We start from the raw sequence: 15148 nt of genomic DNA on the forward strand, positions 1-15148 counted from the left end.
TGGTCAGTTAAAACCGAGCTCCCACCTGTTTATGGGGAAAGTTTAAACAAAAACAAAAAGAAGTAGCAAATGCTGCAGTTCCTCCAACGGCCACTGGAGGCGGGTTGCAAGACGGAGCAAATTACCATCAACTCATGTAGTAGAAAGTCAGATTAACCATTCTTAATCCTAATTTTTTTCATCTTTTTCTTCTGTGGTGCAAATTATTCAAGTTATAAACTGACCCATCAGAAGCCTCAATAAAAGTGGGTGGAGCCTGGTGGTTCCCCACGTCCTATGTTTGAAACGTTTGACAGATTTTTTTCAAGTAGTAGGTGTATGGCCTTCCAACAAGCTCACTCTTTATTGGCGAGTGTGGTTGCCATGGAAACTCACTCCCACTCAGTCCAGTTTACTGATGCAGTCGATGATTAGAGATCCATAGCGGTGAACTGGAAAAAACATGAAACGCATCCGCTTTAAATCAATTTGCAGACAGACATGCAAAGATGTAAATTTAAGAAATAACTTTTTTTTCGCTTTACTCATTTTTATTGTAAGAAACTAGGAGTTGTCTTTTTTTTTTTTTTACTGTTTTATACTTTATGTTTTCACCACAAAGTAACTCATTTTAGTCACTGGTGATGGAGTTTAGTGTATTTATGTGCAAAAATGTCCGTCTGTAGAGGAGTTAATGTTCAAGAAAATTATGCAGAGACACCATACGTAGTATAAAGATGGGTTATTGATGACAGGAGTGTTCACTTTTCCCTTTTGCCATTGTGTGGAGCATCTTTACTTGTTAGAATCTTTGTGATTATAGTTTTTTTTTACAGTAGAGAAGTTATTGATTACATGTATTTACTTCAAACAAATATGTATTCATAAAATGACAATAATTGACAACATTATCATTTTAGCTATGTAAATTATTGTGGCGGTTTTTCTTCCCCGACTAATCATTTTGTGTCCAAATGCTTATTGCACTGTTTTATTTCGTATTGCACTATTTCCCAGAAAAATTACACCCCAATGCTCTGCGTTTGAACAATGTGTCTTTTAAAAAAAAAAATGATGTATTCAAATGTAGTTTTTGTAAACCATCCAAGTCATCAGAACACAGTGAATTCATGAATAGTCTTTGTAAAATGGGCGACGTCATATTTGGTGTTTAAAAAAATAAAGAAAATTAGTGAGTGTGTGTCCGAATTGTGTTTAAGTCCAGGGTACGGGATAGTCCTGCACCCTATAGTTTTTTTAGGGGTTAGGGAGGAGTGAGAAAATTGGAATATAACCTTGACTTAAAAAATAAATGTTTGTAGTTTTCAGAAAAAAACAATTCAATCAAGGTTTATTCAAAAATAATGAAGGGACATCATCTTTTCTATCCTGTTCAGCGGGAGTTCCCCAAGGCTCGATCTTGGGGCCTCTCTTTTTTTTAGCCTAAACAACTTGCCAAATGTATTTCTAAATGTTAAAATATAGTTATATGCAGATGATGCAATTTTGTATTTTTACGCAAAAACATAATCTATGAAACTGTGAAAACTGCGCTAGATTCAAAAACGTTTTTCAGAATTGGTTGAGAAAAGAAATCTGTCGTACTCATACTTAAAATAATCCTATAGGTGCTGTAAACTTTGTTTTTCTGTAGAAGCCTACTTGTGTGGATTTGTTTACTTTGTGCTACTGGATATTTCATGTCCTAATGTTTACCCTTCAATGGGTTTAATTTGCATTGTCCCATCTTCAAGAAGTAATTAAATACATATAACAAACTAAGGAAGCTGTAAAGGCAGGAAGGAAGAAAAACAAGTGCAGAAAACGGGACAAAATATTAATATTGTAGTTTAATATAATCCTTCTTTGGTTTTGTGGACTGAATGCAAAATGAGCTCATCAGGTTTAAACATAGCAGAAATGTAGTTAATCTAGTCTTAATATATTTTGCCTAAACATGTTTCAACCGTTAATTGGACATAAAATATGTTTGTGTAGCTTGTTTACTGCAGCCAGAAGATAACGTTAATGTTTTAAGTACCCCTCTTCATCTGTTTTTCAAACTTCTGTAGTTCATATACTGAAGAGCAGGCCCTAAATCTAATTGGAGAGCAAATGACTTTTGCAGGGTTTAATGCAGATGCCCTTTAATTGAATAAGGTAATGTGACTCCAGGAGATGGTTATAAGCGTAATGCTTCATAAACAGTGGGCTAAAAATTGCTTAAAGCTTATGGTCTCAATGAGATTACCGTGTCTCATTTTAGTAGTATATCGAATTTGCTGCAGTAGTCCCTCCCTCATCCGTTGGCGACAATTCTTCCTTCCCTGTTTTTCTTCCATCTGTTTTTTTCTGTTGTGGAAGTTGTCGAATAAAAGAGAAGATGAGCTTTGTGGTGAAATAGGAAGTACTTGTACTTTAGAATGTACTTCCTCTTGACACAAATCCATAAAAAATGGAAAAAACTTAAAAGAAATATACGTAGGTGCATTTTCTAAGTTTGATTATTATCTGTTTACTTGATGAAAGAACAGACGACCATTACTTACCCCACCGTCTCGATCACCAACCCTCTTGTTTTTCATTGACTTCTCAGACATCTCAGCTGGGGAGGCGTTTGGCCCCACCCTGGGCCTCCAGAAGTCCAGCTCCCTGGAAAGCCTGCTGACCGCCATGTCTGAGCAGAACCACGCCCAGGCCCCCGTGCCCTTCCACCGACCGCGGCCCAACATCGCCCGAGCGCGAGGGTGCAACCAGAGCTTCCGCAATGCCATTGACCGGTCGTACGAAGGGCCTTCTGAGGACGGTGAGAGCTCAGCAGAGAAACCAGCAGCTCAGATGTTTTACTCCATTCGTTACTTTGACCTCTTCTGTAGTCTAACTTGGCTACGCTAGGTAATGTTTTTAGTTTTAGTAAAGTTTTACTAAAGTAAAGTCTCCACAAGCCATTTACAAGACATTTAGTAGCTTTTAAAAGCATTGATGATACCTTTTTAGGCATTTAGAAGACATTTATAAAACATTAGCATTTATAAAGCATTTATAAGCCATTTGATATAATTTATAAAACCTTATAAGGCTTATTAAAACATTTATAAGACATTTATTAGCATTAGCACGTATCTTATAACAGCTATTAACAAAGACCCACTTGACATGTTTATAAATGACTTACAAGGAGAAGAGGAGGAGCTGCTAAACAATGAGTCAACTTTGAGGAAACACTTTTATATGAATTCATTACTTATGAGTAATTAATTTAACACTTGTCAGGCATCACAAAGCCCTATAAATGTCCTTTAAAGGCTTATTACCACATCACTAAGGAATTTTATTATAAAGCGATAGCCAACATTCTAGTTGGTTTTGTTGTGTTTAAATTTCTTTAAAAGCTTTAGCATTTACATAAAAAAGTGTCAACAGATCATCTTTATTCATTTGTTTTAAAATATTTAGAAATATTGAAGATCTTTTTTTACAGTTTTTCTGATCCGGACCGTCCGACTTCAACAATCTTTGATCATTTTACAGATTCAAACAAACATTTTCTATAATTTTAGCCTGTTTTGGGGTTTATTTTTTGGCAACATTTAAACATATTCATAAAAAAATACGTTTTTAGTCTATACAAGTCTATACATGTGATATTTTTCAACAGTTTTGCAGTACTTTGGCAGGGTTGTGCGAGTTTTTCTCGAGTAGTACTGATTGACAGTAGAGAGAAGCGCAGAGGCCTCCTCGTGCACTGACTGAGAATTTGTATCTGTTCTTGAGGTGAAGGATCCTCTTCTTGACTTCTAGTATCCATTTTGAATTAACAACCACAACGCTGCCGCACAGCCCCGAGGCTTCAGAACACACGGCCTGCCAAGAGACGGAGCTTACCCTAAGTACTCTAATGAAACGCCGTAGGATTTTATCCACTCAGCAATTTACCGACTTTATATCTTGCCGCAGCATATTTGAGTTGTGACCGCGGGCGCACACAAGCCAAGGGTAAGTAACGTAACTGTGTGGTTGTTTCTGACAGACGACGACGGGTCGGATCAGAGCTCCGGCCACGAGACCCCGGCCAGCAGCTCCTCCCGCCAGGACCTGGACGCAGACGAGGGGAAGAAGAAGAAGAAGACCAAAGGGAAGAAGAAGGAGAAAAAGAGCAAAGGGAAGAAGAAAGCGGAGGATTCAGGAGACGAGCTGGAGAAGAAACCCAAAAAGAAGGGATTTGGCATCTTAAGGTTGGAGGTCTTATTCCTGATCTTCCACATCAAAAACGTCCTCATTAAAAATGCGGCTCTCGCTGTAAAAACAGGTGAAATATCCGATCCATTCCTCCTGTAAATGCAGAAATCGATACCACCCCTGCCCTACTTTCTCCTGCTTAAGTTTGAACAAATGACCCCACTGAGCCCAGCAGGATTATGGGATACAGGATGATTGTGTGTAATGAAGAGTATCCATTATTCCTCCATCCTGCTAAAGTCACGCGGACTCCGCACCAACCCATCAGCTTGTCGGCCGTTTATCAGCACGTCCCCATCGCGGTTCGAGGTGGTCCAATCCCCCCAACAGGAGTCCTTATCTGTTGGCAGTGACACGCTGTGGCCGGTGTATCGCCACACTTCCAACACTTGAGATTCAATTAGGCTGTGACGAGAGATAGCGCCGGCTGAGCGTCGGACTACCGATGGCCGATAAGAATCCAATCGGCCACAGTGTCAAGGGCGGTAATGGAAGACGCTGGGAGCCTGCTGGGGGGAAAGTAGGCCAGGAGTGGGAAGGGCGACATGAAGGACACGGAGCAGCAGAAGTGGGACGCTAAAGATCAGGCCGGCGGTCCTGGATCCTGATGGATCCTGACAGTTTCCCGCTCTGGTGCAGGAAAAACTGACACGGAGACCTTCTTCTAACCCCTTTGGCAGATATTTTGCTGTTGTTTTCTTTAAGGAAAGTCTGCCAGTGGGGTTAGAATTTAGCACTTTTTTCTGCTGCTATTGTAGTGTGGCGATTCATATTGAACAGTGACACAATCACGAAAGATTGGATTTTTCTTCGCTTTTCAAGACGCACAAAACGCTTACAACGTGTGTCCAATTATTCATCCACCCCTCATTCGTACCTGGTGATGGTATGGAACCCAGCTTTAAGATGGGAAGGTGAGGAGTCTTGCCCAAGGACACGGCGACGGTCGACCGGGGGGAGCAGGAATCAAACCGCTGACCCTTCAATCATTGGCTGACTGAGCCACTGCCGTCAGACAATTAACTAAAAAGGTCATTACAGCCTGAAATGAACACTTCCTCATCTTTTTTGCTGATATAACATTTTTGTGAACGCTTCAGCATCAACGTTGGATATTATTTAAAGACGACATCAACCGACGGCTGTTAGCCATGTTTGTCATGCGACATCGGGCATGGGCTGCCTGTGTTTTTTGCACACGTATGTGGCGTAAGGTCTTCACCCGGTTCGCCGGCGCATGTCCCTTTCAAATGGTGCAAATCCAGCGAATCTCGCTCTAACCCTAACCCAACTATTAATTTCTCCTTCACGATTCATTTTCAAACCGTTGGCGCTGCCGTGAAGTAAAACAGGCGCCATCCAGACGCCGTTACCAAATCCAAGTCCCTGTTTAGTCGAAGCTTAGCTGGTCTAACTTTAAACGCGCGTTCATTGGACATGCGGTTTGTACGTAGAACAACGTGATGAAAGACAAAGTTCCACATGATTAACTCTAAACTAGATGAGACTTGTTTGGGAAAAGAGGGTTCAAACTCAGACCTTGGGTATCAGGTTCAGCCAAACCGATGCAGAAGTGCCCATTAAAACAAACAGGATTTTAGTTCCTAACGTGCATTTCTATTGATCAAAATAGATGGAAACTAAACTCTACTTAGTAGATAAACTGTCACGTGCCACATGCAGCATTTGAGCTTTTCTCCATGCGGCGTGTGGCGGTGCCGCTTACATGCAGACTTCCTTCAAGTTTGCCAACAGCCGCTTCTCTCTGCAGCACCGACTCTATAAGTCAACCAAACCATGCTGTAAAAGCACCCCCCCCCCGGCTGGCCTTTATCCGGCCAACTTGATTATTATTGAACTTGAAATATGACTTAATTAGCCAGAGCTGGGCTCAGCCTGCTCGCCGCTCTTAAATGATATTTTACTGGGACGGCAGCATTAGGAAAAGGGCAGATTGGAACCACGCGACCTCAATTTACCTCCGCGGGGAAAGTGTGCCGCCGCTGTGGAGTGGCCTCTGTTTACTTGTTTTCACTGTCTGGGGGGGGGGGTTTGCTTTTGGCCGGCATGCCGTATTTTGCAAACGGCGGGGAAACGCTGACCTCTGGACGCCGCAGGTTTCTTTTTCTGAACCTTTCCACACTTCAAAATGGTTTTTAAAAATATTTGTTTTGATTTTTGCAAAGGCTTGTTTGGTGTCAGACTAAGTTAAAGGCTCACAGACGGACGCTGCCGTATTTTGTGGTCATTATCTCCGTGTCGGATCTTGGTCGTGACCATTTTCTGTGGTCCTCTTTGACTCAGCTGCTAAACCAGATAAACGAGCAGTTTGAATTCAGCAGGACCTGGATGCGTCTGCTTTCAGACTCTGGGGAACGCAGGCGCACCGGCTGTGTGTGGATGCGGCTGTCCGTCATCCTGCAGAGTCTGCTGAAGCCTGAAACGTCGCCTCAGGGCCAGCACCACTGAAAGAAAACAGGAGACAGTGGGCTTGGAGCTTTAGTCCTCAGTCGCTCCTCGGCAGAAGCCGACCTGCTCCCGGGTCTCAGATGTCCTCATCAAAGAAGGATATTTACTTTATTTTCCATAAAAAGATTCCCGCCTGTGACTTAGGTTGAAAGTGAAGGCCGGCCTGCAAAACCTTAAAGTCGGCCTCTTCTTCTCCGCCTTGGGTGAAAGTGACATTAATTCTGATGTGGAGGGCTTGCGTTTGAGCTCTCGCTCTGTGTTGTTTTTGGATCAGGATTAGACTCGTGGAGTTTTTTTTTCTAACATGAGGTCAGGGTTTGAAGGATACAGCTTGTGACTAACATACTTTGATTGTGTCATCAAACGGCTGCAGCGCTCCTCTGACATCCGCCGTGCTCTGAATGCATCATGAAGCTCTCTCTGCCTTTCAGATCCGTGTCACCGGATCTCACGCCGCCCCTCGGCTCTTCTCGGCCCCGACACGTCCCGTCTGTCCCGTCACTCTCCGCGCGGATCGATCCGAACTGTCAGTGTTAAGTCGCTGAAACGCCCAAGTTCCACCTTTCACCAGTTTGAGGGGCGCAGACGTCCTGATCTGCTGTTTACAAAACGATGTACGCTGTCAGACGGCCTCCGCCGCTCCCTCTCTAGAATCTGACAGGAAAGCAAGCCAATTAACATCAGCCGTTCCACTCTCACGCTATCTCAGAGCAGCAGGACGTGCAGGTCGGGAAGGCGGGCCGCACTCCCCGACGCTTCAGACACACGTGTTTGTTAAGTTTGAGGCTGGATTTACCACAAAGTTGATTCGTATAGTTCAGTTATTTAAGGCTAGATTTAAGACAAAATTAGGTTATAAGTGCAAATAAAGACAACGGCCCAACGGTAGTCAGGCTGAGATTTGAACCCGCAATCTTTACTCTGAGCTGCTTATAAATCGAAGAAGGTAAAGAAAAAAACAGCCAGGACTCTGCTGAAAAAACTTCTGATTCTGCTGCACATCAACCAAAATTCAAATCAAACAGCAGCTTCCATGTAAGCTAATGTAGTGTTCGCATGTTGCAGTTTCTCTTTTGTTATGCTTAAAGGCTTGAAAGACTGTAATAGTTTAGATATAAAAACAATTAACCATCATAGAGCCAGAATTCCTTCATTTTTGCTAAAGAAAAAACGGAGGGTTCAACCTTTGAACAAGGAGACAGTAAGCAAAGACACGAAAGCATGAAATAGGAGGCCGGGCCTCAAATCATGCTAAACCTGGCAGGGTTAGACAGAAGGAGGTGAGAGTGAAGTGAACAGAATAATCCTGGTGCAAACGATCCACGAAATTCACGTGGACACGGCTGCCCGGAAAATGGTCAAACCGGTCGTGGTTTGCTCTGTGAAAATGCGAAAATGTTCATGCACATTTTTTCTACAGGCGTGTTGCGGGCATCGTAGTGAACAATTATACAACACGTAAGGGTGAAAAAAGGTGAGATGCGGGCGTGCGCAAGGATTCCGAGCGAAGTTTGTGAGGACATCCTACGGCCGTCTGACAGGCACCCTTTTGTATCACGTGCACACCCACTGTGTTCGGTCAATAAGGAGGCTGTACCCACACCTTACCAATAACTATAGTTTAGCATTAGGCCACTGTAAAACAGCATTACCTGCATGCCATAAGAGCATGCAGCTTTCCCCCAACTCCATCTGGATGACGCTCATCTGCCGCACTATTTAAACATGTAGTTGTAGAGTTAGATAAGTTAATTCTTCTGTAAGAGTTCTGGTACGTCGCCTTGATGTGGACACCCCTGAGGTTTCTGCTTTTTTTCCGGAATCCATTTTTCATACAATGGTATGTCCCATTTTCATGACATCCCCTGCAGGCCGTTGGAGCCTCAGGGGAACTGTAAGCACACCCAAGGGCTCCCCTTTAAGCTACATTCAGCAACACACATTTAAGCAGCGGTTTGCAGCGAAAAGTCTATGTTAACATACGTAAATGGATGTTTCGGGGGCTCTACACATGTTTCTATGACCATTTTCGGGCTCTACGTACAAAACCTGAGGCTATTGAATGCGCTTTTTAAGTAAGACCAGGTTGAGCTTAGACCTGTCAGGGTCTAAGTACCAACCATTTTTGCAAAATTACAGTTTGTGCCCGGACGGAATTCTACGACACCAAGTGTTACAAAAATCTTGAGGAGAACCATGAAAGAAAAAAGCCTGGAGCGAGATTTGCGAGATCTCCACCGCTTCGACATTTCCAAGTCTACTCCATCTGGCGGACATGCGCTAGCAAACGGTAGCAAAGAAAAAAGTAGCCCCTCCCTGCTTGTCCCGTGTGAACATAATGGGCTAAATGTGTGTTCATGTTGTTGCTGTGTGTCCGTAGCTTCAGATGCGGCTGCTCCTCTCCACGACCCTCCACAAGCAACTCAAAAACCTGTACCATGTGACTGAGGCTAAACCATTGGATGTTGTGTACAGTTGCCAAGAAATTTAGGAAAATGACACATTTGTTGTCTAATTTTTTACTTTTAGCGAACGGCTTCATGGTTACCGTATAGGATGTGCCGCAGGCTGAAGGCGTAAAACCTGCTGGAACTGAAGTAACGGAGGAAAAAGTTGAGATCTCGGACGAGCCTTCATCAGGGTAGCGTAATCCCTCTGACATGTTTGCGTGGGCGTCTTAGCCTTGGCGTTAAGCTGCGACGGGGTTTGGTGGAGGTGCATTACTTAATCCTGTACTCTGTAGGTGGATCTCTTTGATCCGGCTTTTCATCGGCCATTTAAGGGTAGATGTAGAGCCTTTCAGAAGTCAGATTGATGCATTTGAGAGAGAAAAAAACGTATATTTAACCTCCTGAGATGAACCTTTCTCCTGATTCTATTCATGCGTCTGATATAATTTGTATCTTAAGGGCTTCCCTATGGAGTATTTGATACATGCATTGGTGGCAGCCATGCAAATCTTTGGTTATTATCCCGTCTCGTCTGCATTTCTTTAAACCTTTTTTATTTTATTTTAGCTTTAGCTGGTCTGTCATATCAGTAGTATATCCCATCACTGTCCCTAAGTCTCACCCTCATCCTCCGAAACTGTTGAAAAACAGTCTGCAGGAGCAGCAAATCGCCCTTGACACAGGAAGCCATTTCCTTTTTCTTTCCATAACTCTGATTTCTCCCCGCTCGATTCCTGACGCCTTACATATGAAAAGCTGCCAAGTATCTTTTTTTTTTCACCATCTGTGAAAATAAGCTTTCACACAGCAGAAGCAGCTTCCTGTACTCACTATTGAGGCATAATTCTAATTTACAACTTTGCCATGGAGGCAAACAGACGAAGGGCGCTATCACTGTCAACAGCCGCCGGAAAACAAATTAACTTTTTTCCTCCCTTTTTTTCGCTCCCATTCGGGGGGAATAGGCAGCTCTTCCTGGAATGATGTGCAGGTTTATTGGTCTTGATGTGAGCTGCCAGTCAAATTTCAGAGGGACAGTGCAGATGAGGAAATCCTTCTGCATATATATCAGCCGATAAAGGAGCAGTCGGAGCATCCCCTTGAAATGTGTCCTCCTTTCCTCACGCCAGAGCCCCGTTTTGGGTTTTTTTGTCTTCTAAAGCGTCGTACATCTGCTTCCAAGCGTGTTTGGCTCCCGGCTGCTCTCAGATTTACGGCTGTGCCGCTCAGAGATGAGGGAAGAGGTGAAGCAGCCGTTTGACCGTGGAGTAGCTCCACTGGAGCCACTGGAGAATTAATTACTTCGTTCATGGGCTTGGAACGACCCGTTTACCTTCTCCTGGATCCTCCTTGGAAGTTGAGAGGCCTCAAACCCGTTCACCTTTGATCCCAGGGATGAATGGTTTTAAGGAGCAGAATGATGCCGTCACTCCTCGTTTATGCGACCTCCCGAACCGAGGAACCTGATCCCCTCCTCTCTGCAGCGAACTATTACCCATACGGCAATTATCAAACGAGACTATGAGCTAAGGCCTCCATTTGTGTCGATAAGTTTCACGATCCATCATGGAACCGACCCGTCTGTAGAGCATTTGTAGCGACCGGACGCCTCTGCGGCCAACTGCCCATCGCTCACCGGACAATTAAAGCCATTCCTCTGACCACAGGAAATGGTGACAACCAATTAGGTTATGATTCCAAACGACAAACATTCACTCTGTACAGGAAGGGATTCCACCTCCAATAGGAGCTTTGTGGGATGGATGGCCTTCCTTTTGCTAATGACAGACACATGGAAGACCTTGTCCCTAACCCCGCCCCTGCTGACCACACATGGCGGTTAAGTCTAGAGAGGCATGACGATCTTCCCTTGTTGGGGACTCTAGTTGGGGAACAATCCAATATTGTTAAGATTTTACAATTTTAACCTTGGTAACAGATCAGTTTAATATTTTTTTCACACGATTCATGAAGGGAAAATCCAACAGAGCTGGAGCTTGGAGATCTGCACTATCGTAATAACAAATGTCCCTTAAAAAATGGTACCGAGTGCAGATGTAGCCGAGCGCCAACAGCCAACCCTTTGGTTATCAACGCCAACAGCGTTGATAACCAAAGGGTTATCAACGCCTTTAGATGTTCTAACGTACTTTTAAGGTGCATCCATCCAAACTGCTGCATTATCCATCTATCTTCTAGATTTCTCATAGACTTCTGTAGAGAAATAAACAGCTGTTACTCAGTCATTTTATTGGTCAGAATAACCATTCTTGCTCTGATACCATTTTTTTTAAATCATCTTCTTGATAGTCCTCTTTTTTCCCACCATACCTGTCCAATCAGATGCCTCAATAAAAGTGGGTGGAGCCTTCTAGCCCTCTACGTCCAACATTCAGAATGTTTGACAATCGGTAGGTGTGTGACCTTCCAACAAGCTCACTCCTGATTGGTTGAGAGTGGTTGCCACGGATGCTCAAAGCGACTCGGACCAATCACCGCTAAATCATGACCCGTGTCTCCAACATGGTGGCGTCCGTACCACAAACGAAATGGCGTCTGCAGGGACTTACCTTGTTTCTAACCGTTTTCTGTGAATGGCGTCACACTCGCTCAGTGAAATTCTACAGTCGCTGGTAAACTCGCGTTTTTCTGTCGTCCACCAGAGATCCCGATCTTACCCGGCAACCGGACAGCGCAGCACCCAGCGCTGGACCTACTGCCAGTTTTATGTTTTGCTTTTCTGCGACCATGCATAGATCCCACACACCCCCACCTCCACCGCGGTGGTGCACGATGGAGGCTCAAAGCCCAGTGGTCTTGTTAAATATTAACGGCTCCCCTGGCAGACGTGGGGGGGGGGGGCAGGGCGAAAGACCAGACAAATTGCTGGGAGCGTAAGATTTTATTGTGGCGCTGATAAAATATGTCTCAGCAGCAGAAAGCAAACAACGAACGAGGGGCCCATATTCCTCTGGACGGGCCTGAATGATGCAGCCGCGGCTCAGAGGTGCCCCCGGTTGGTCACTTTTCCCACCTTTGCTGCGGTTTTTTATTTCCTTGTTTTTGTCCTCCGTCTTTCATCACTCTCTCTTTCTGAAGTATCCTCCACTCCAGGGACCTCCCTGATAATGACGAGCCTGCGGTTCTCCGGGGATTCACCTCGCCGCGCCGCGCCTTCGTACCTGCCTCCTCTCCAGACCTTAAATTAGACTCATTTAAGGAGCGTCATGACACCATTCCTCCCCTTTTTTCCACCACCCCTGTGATGACATCATTGTTTTTACGGCGCGCTGAACTGACGAGAACCTCAGAGGACTTGAATTCTCGTTGCTTTTACTGATCTCTGAGTTTTTTTATGAGTGGGGGATTAGATCCGCCTCCCACGGCGCTAAATTATTCATGCGTTTTAAGTGAAGCTACTACAATTAACATCAGTCGCTTCTGACTGCAGTTTTTCCATCCTGCCACCATTAAGGGGGGTAGATTCGGCCTGATTTGTGGAAGAAATGTAGTGTTTTTTTTGTTTTGTTTTTACTGATGGTCGTCTCTGAATAAGTGTCATCCCAACTTACAGATGTTCTTCTCCTCTAGTTTTCTGCTTCCACTGGAGCTGTGGGCTCTTGTGCAAACACATACAGAGCAATCTAATTACGGTGGTATCATTTCTGCCTGGCTGCGTTACAGTTTCTCCCTGCACAGCAGCTTCCCTCTATATATTCCTATAAGCTTCTTACTTTTCCCCAGCCAGGCTTTCACAAGAGCTCTGCTTCATCCAGTCCTATCACCACTGTTCTCTCCGTTTTCCTCTTTTTCTACTCCGTTTGCGTTCACGCTCCAAAGGCAAACGCGGCGTTTAGCCACCTTCCTTCTTTTCCTTCTCATCCCCTTGAAATCTTTGTTCTCTTTTTATTATGTTTAAGGCAAATAAAACACCCGGCTGTTTTTCGAGCGGCCTGCAGCTTCCGCCTTAAATCTGCTGCAAAGCATCTCGATTTCTGAGATGAAATTAAAGCTATAAATTAAATTAATGGTTATTCTTGTGGAGGATTTATAAGCTGGTTCTTCTGAAACGAATAAGAACCAAAATGAATGGTTTTACAGGCCACTTTCCAGCCAGTTTTTACATCAAAGTCAAAGCCGCTCTAATGAAACTTTTACTTGTTTAATAAAAATATGATCTACAGAACTTAAAAAGGATTTGATTTTGCAGATTCACTGGTCATAAACCACACAAAGTTCAAATAATTTGACTTAAAACCCTAATACTTAGCTGCATTTTTAACCTTTGAACTATTTTCACTTTTAACCCATGAACTCTTATCAAAAAGGGACAAAAATGATCTGGAAAAGAGAGGATGCTGGGATTTGTTTTGAAGAAAAAACACTTGCAGCAGCAGTTTTTGACCAAAAGTGTTGCGGTGGATCCAAATGACCAGCAGTCATCTTTAAAACTGAATAAATGGACTTTAAATGGACTTTTTTGGCTCCTAAAACATCTGAGAGTCTTCACCTCTGTCGAAGTCTTTGATCTGAGTATAGAAGACGAACCCTGATCTACATTTTTATGGACATTTAGACGCGTTTACATAGTTTTCAGTGGAAGTGGTCGCTTGAACGCCGTTGCCGAGGGCGACGTCAGCGAAGCATTACTTTTCGGTAAACACGGCCATCGTAGCTTTAGCTTTTCTGATGTGAGAATAGAATTCTCTGCAAAATAACTTTGCTTGTTGTCCACCAAGAGGCGGATACACAGCGCTGCTCTGGGTTCCAGATCTAATGCTTTAGTCACAACTGCCCATAGGGGTGGATATGGGCTGTCCAAACCTGTAGTGGGTACACAGATGGTCTGCAGGAAGTATCAAGGGTCGTAGATACCGCTTGGTGAGCTGGTGGAGAGAAAATGTTCAGGCACATTTGTTTCTACGAGCATGGCGGCAGGTCGTAGCGACCACCTTGACAAAACGTAAGTGGGGAAGATGCAGGCGGGTTGTACAGATTTTTCACTTTTTTAGTTTGTGTAGACATCCTTCTGGCATTTATGTGTCCCGTGCACGCACCGTGAACGACAGCAACACTTACACGTAAGAACTTGGAAGGCAACGTCCATTAGCCTTACCAATATGCTGAAAATGGTACGTTCCATTTGAGGTGGCCATATGAGCCTCAGGGGAACTCTCCTCCTTCCTACGAACCTCCATGGACCCGGACAACCCAAAAATCCTCTAGCACCCGTACAGATCAACCCCCCTACGGGTGCATGGGGTGTTTCCTGCATTTCTCATACAAAGCAAACCATGAAATCCATTTGGATGAAGTGGAAACATGCCAGGGAATAGAAGCTTCTCGGGGAGTCTGGATTCTTCTATACATGGTTTATAAATTGAAAAAAATCCGATGATTGTCTGATGTGTTGTTTTTTTTTTTTTTGTCATGCATCAACTGTTGAAGCAAACGCTACAAATAGAATGGAGTAAAAGGCTTCAAATGGTAAATGAAACCATCGTTGACAGTTTCTCCCAGTTTCATCCAATCCATGCAAACTCAATATTATCTACATGGGTGTAAAGTGTGACAACTGTGTGTTTTCTGAATTGGGATATTATTTACAAAAGAAACATATACTGGCATTATTTCCAATTAAATCAAATAGCCAACTAAAAGTGACTTTTTAAAGACTTATATCTGTATTTTTTTTTTCTGAATCATTTGGTGTGAGAAGTGGGATATCAGGCAGAACATGAGCATCCGTGAGGCATTAGGGCTTCAGATCATATCTATACTCAAAAATCTCACTATATTTTCATGATTACCATGATTTCCTGATCAGTTTCTGGTCATTTTACAGGTTTATCCCTGAAAGTGTGCATATATTCTGTATTCTTCTACTCTCTTTACTGTTGTCTCTGCGGTTGTTCTGATCTGAGCGCTGAACCTCCCCCCCCCCCCCCCCCACACCCCCCCTGAGCGTCGATCGCAGGTACCTTCAAGAATTTCATCAGATCTGCAAGTAT

At 43.7% G+C, this 15148-nt stretch overlaps 1 protein-coding gene across 3 annotated transcripts in view; it reads left to right on the top strand.

The window, feature by feature from the left end:
• The window catches only part of pard3ba (par-3 family cell polarity regulator beta a), a 167972-nt gene that overhangs the window by 92479 nt on the left and 60345 nt on the right, over positions 1-15148 (top strand). For all 3 annotated transcript variants that reach the window (XM_023966108.2, XM_023966113.2, XM_078931566.1), the window contains 2 exons: positions 2576-2785; positions 4010-4214. In XM_023966108.2, coding sequence (XP_023821876.1) covers positions 2576-2785; positions 4010-4214 — 415 coding nt within the window. The remainder of the gene's footprint in view (positions 1-2575; positions 2786-4009; positions 4215-15148) is intronic.

Source organism: Oryzias latipes, chromosome 2 (assembly GCF_053564925.1).
Source record: "Oryzias latipes strain Hd-rR chromosome 2, Olatipes_Hd-rR_3.1".
Taxonomy (NCBI): domain Eukaryota; kingdom Metazoa; phylum Chordata; class Actinopteri; order Beloniformes; family Adrianichthyidae; genus Oryzias; species Oryzias latipes.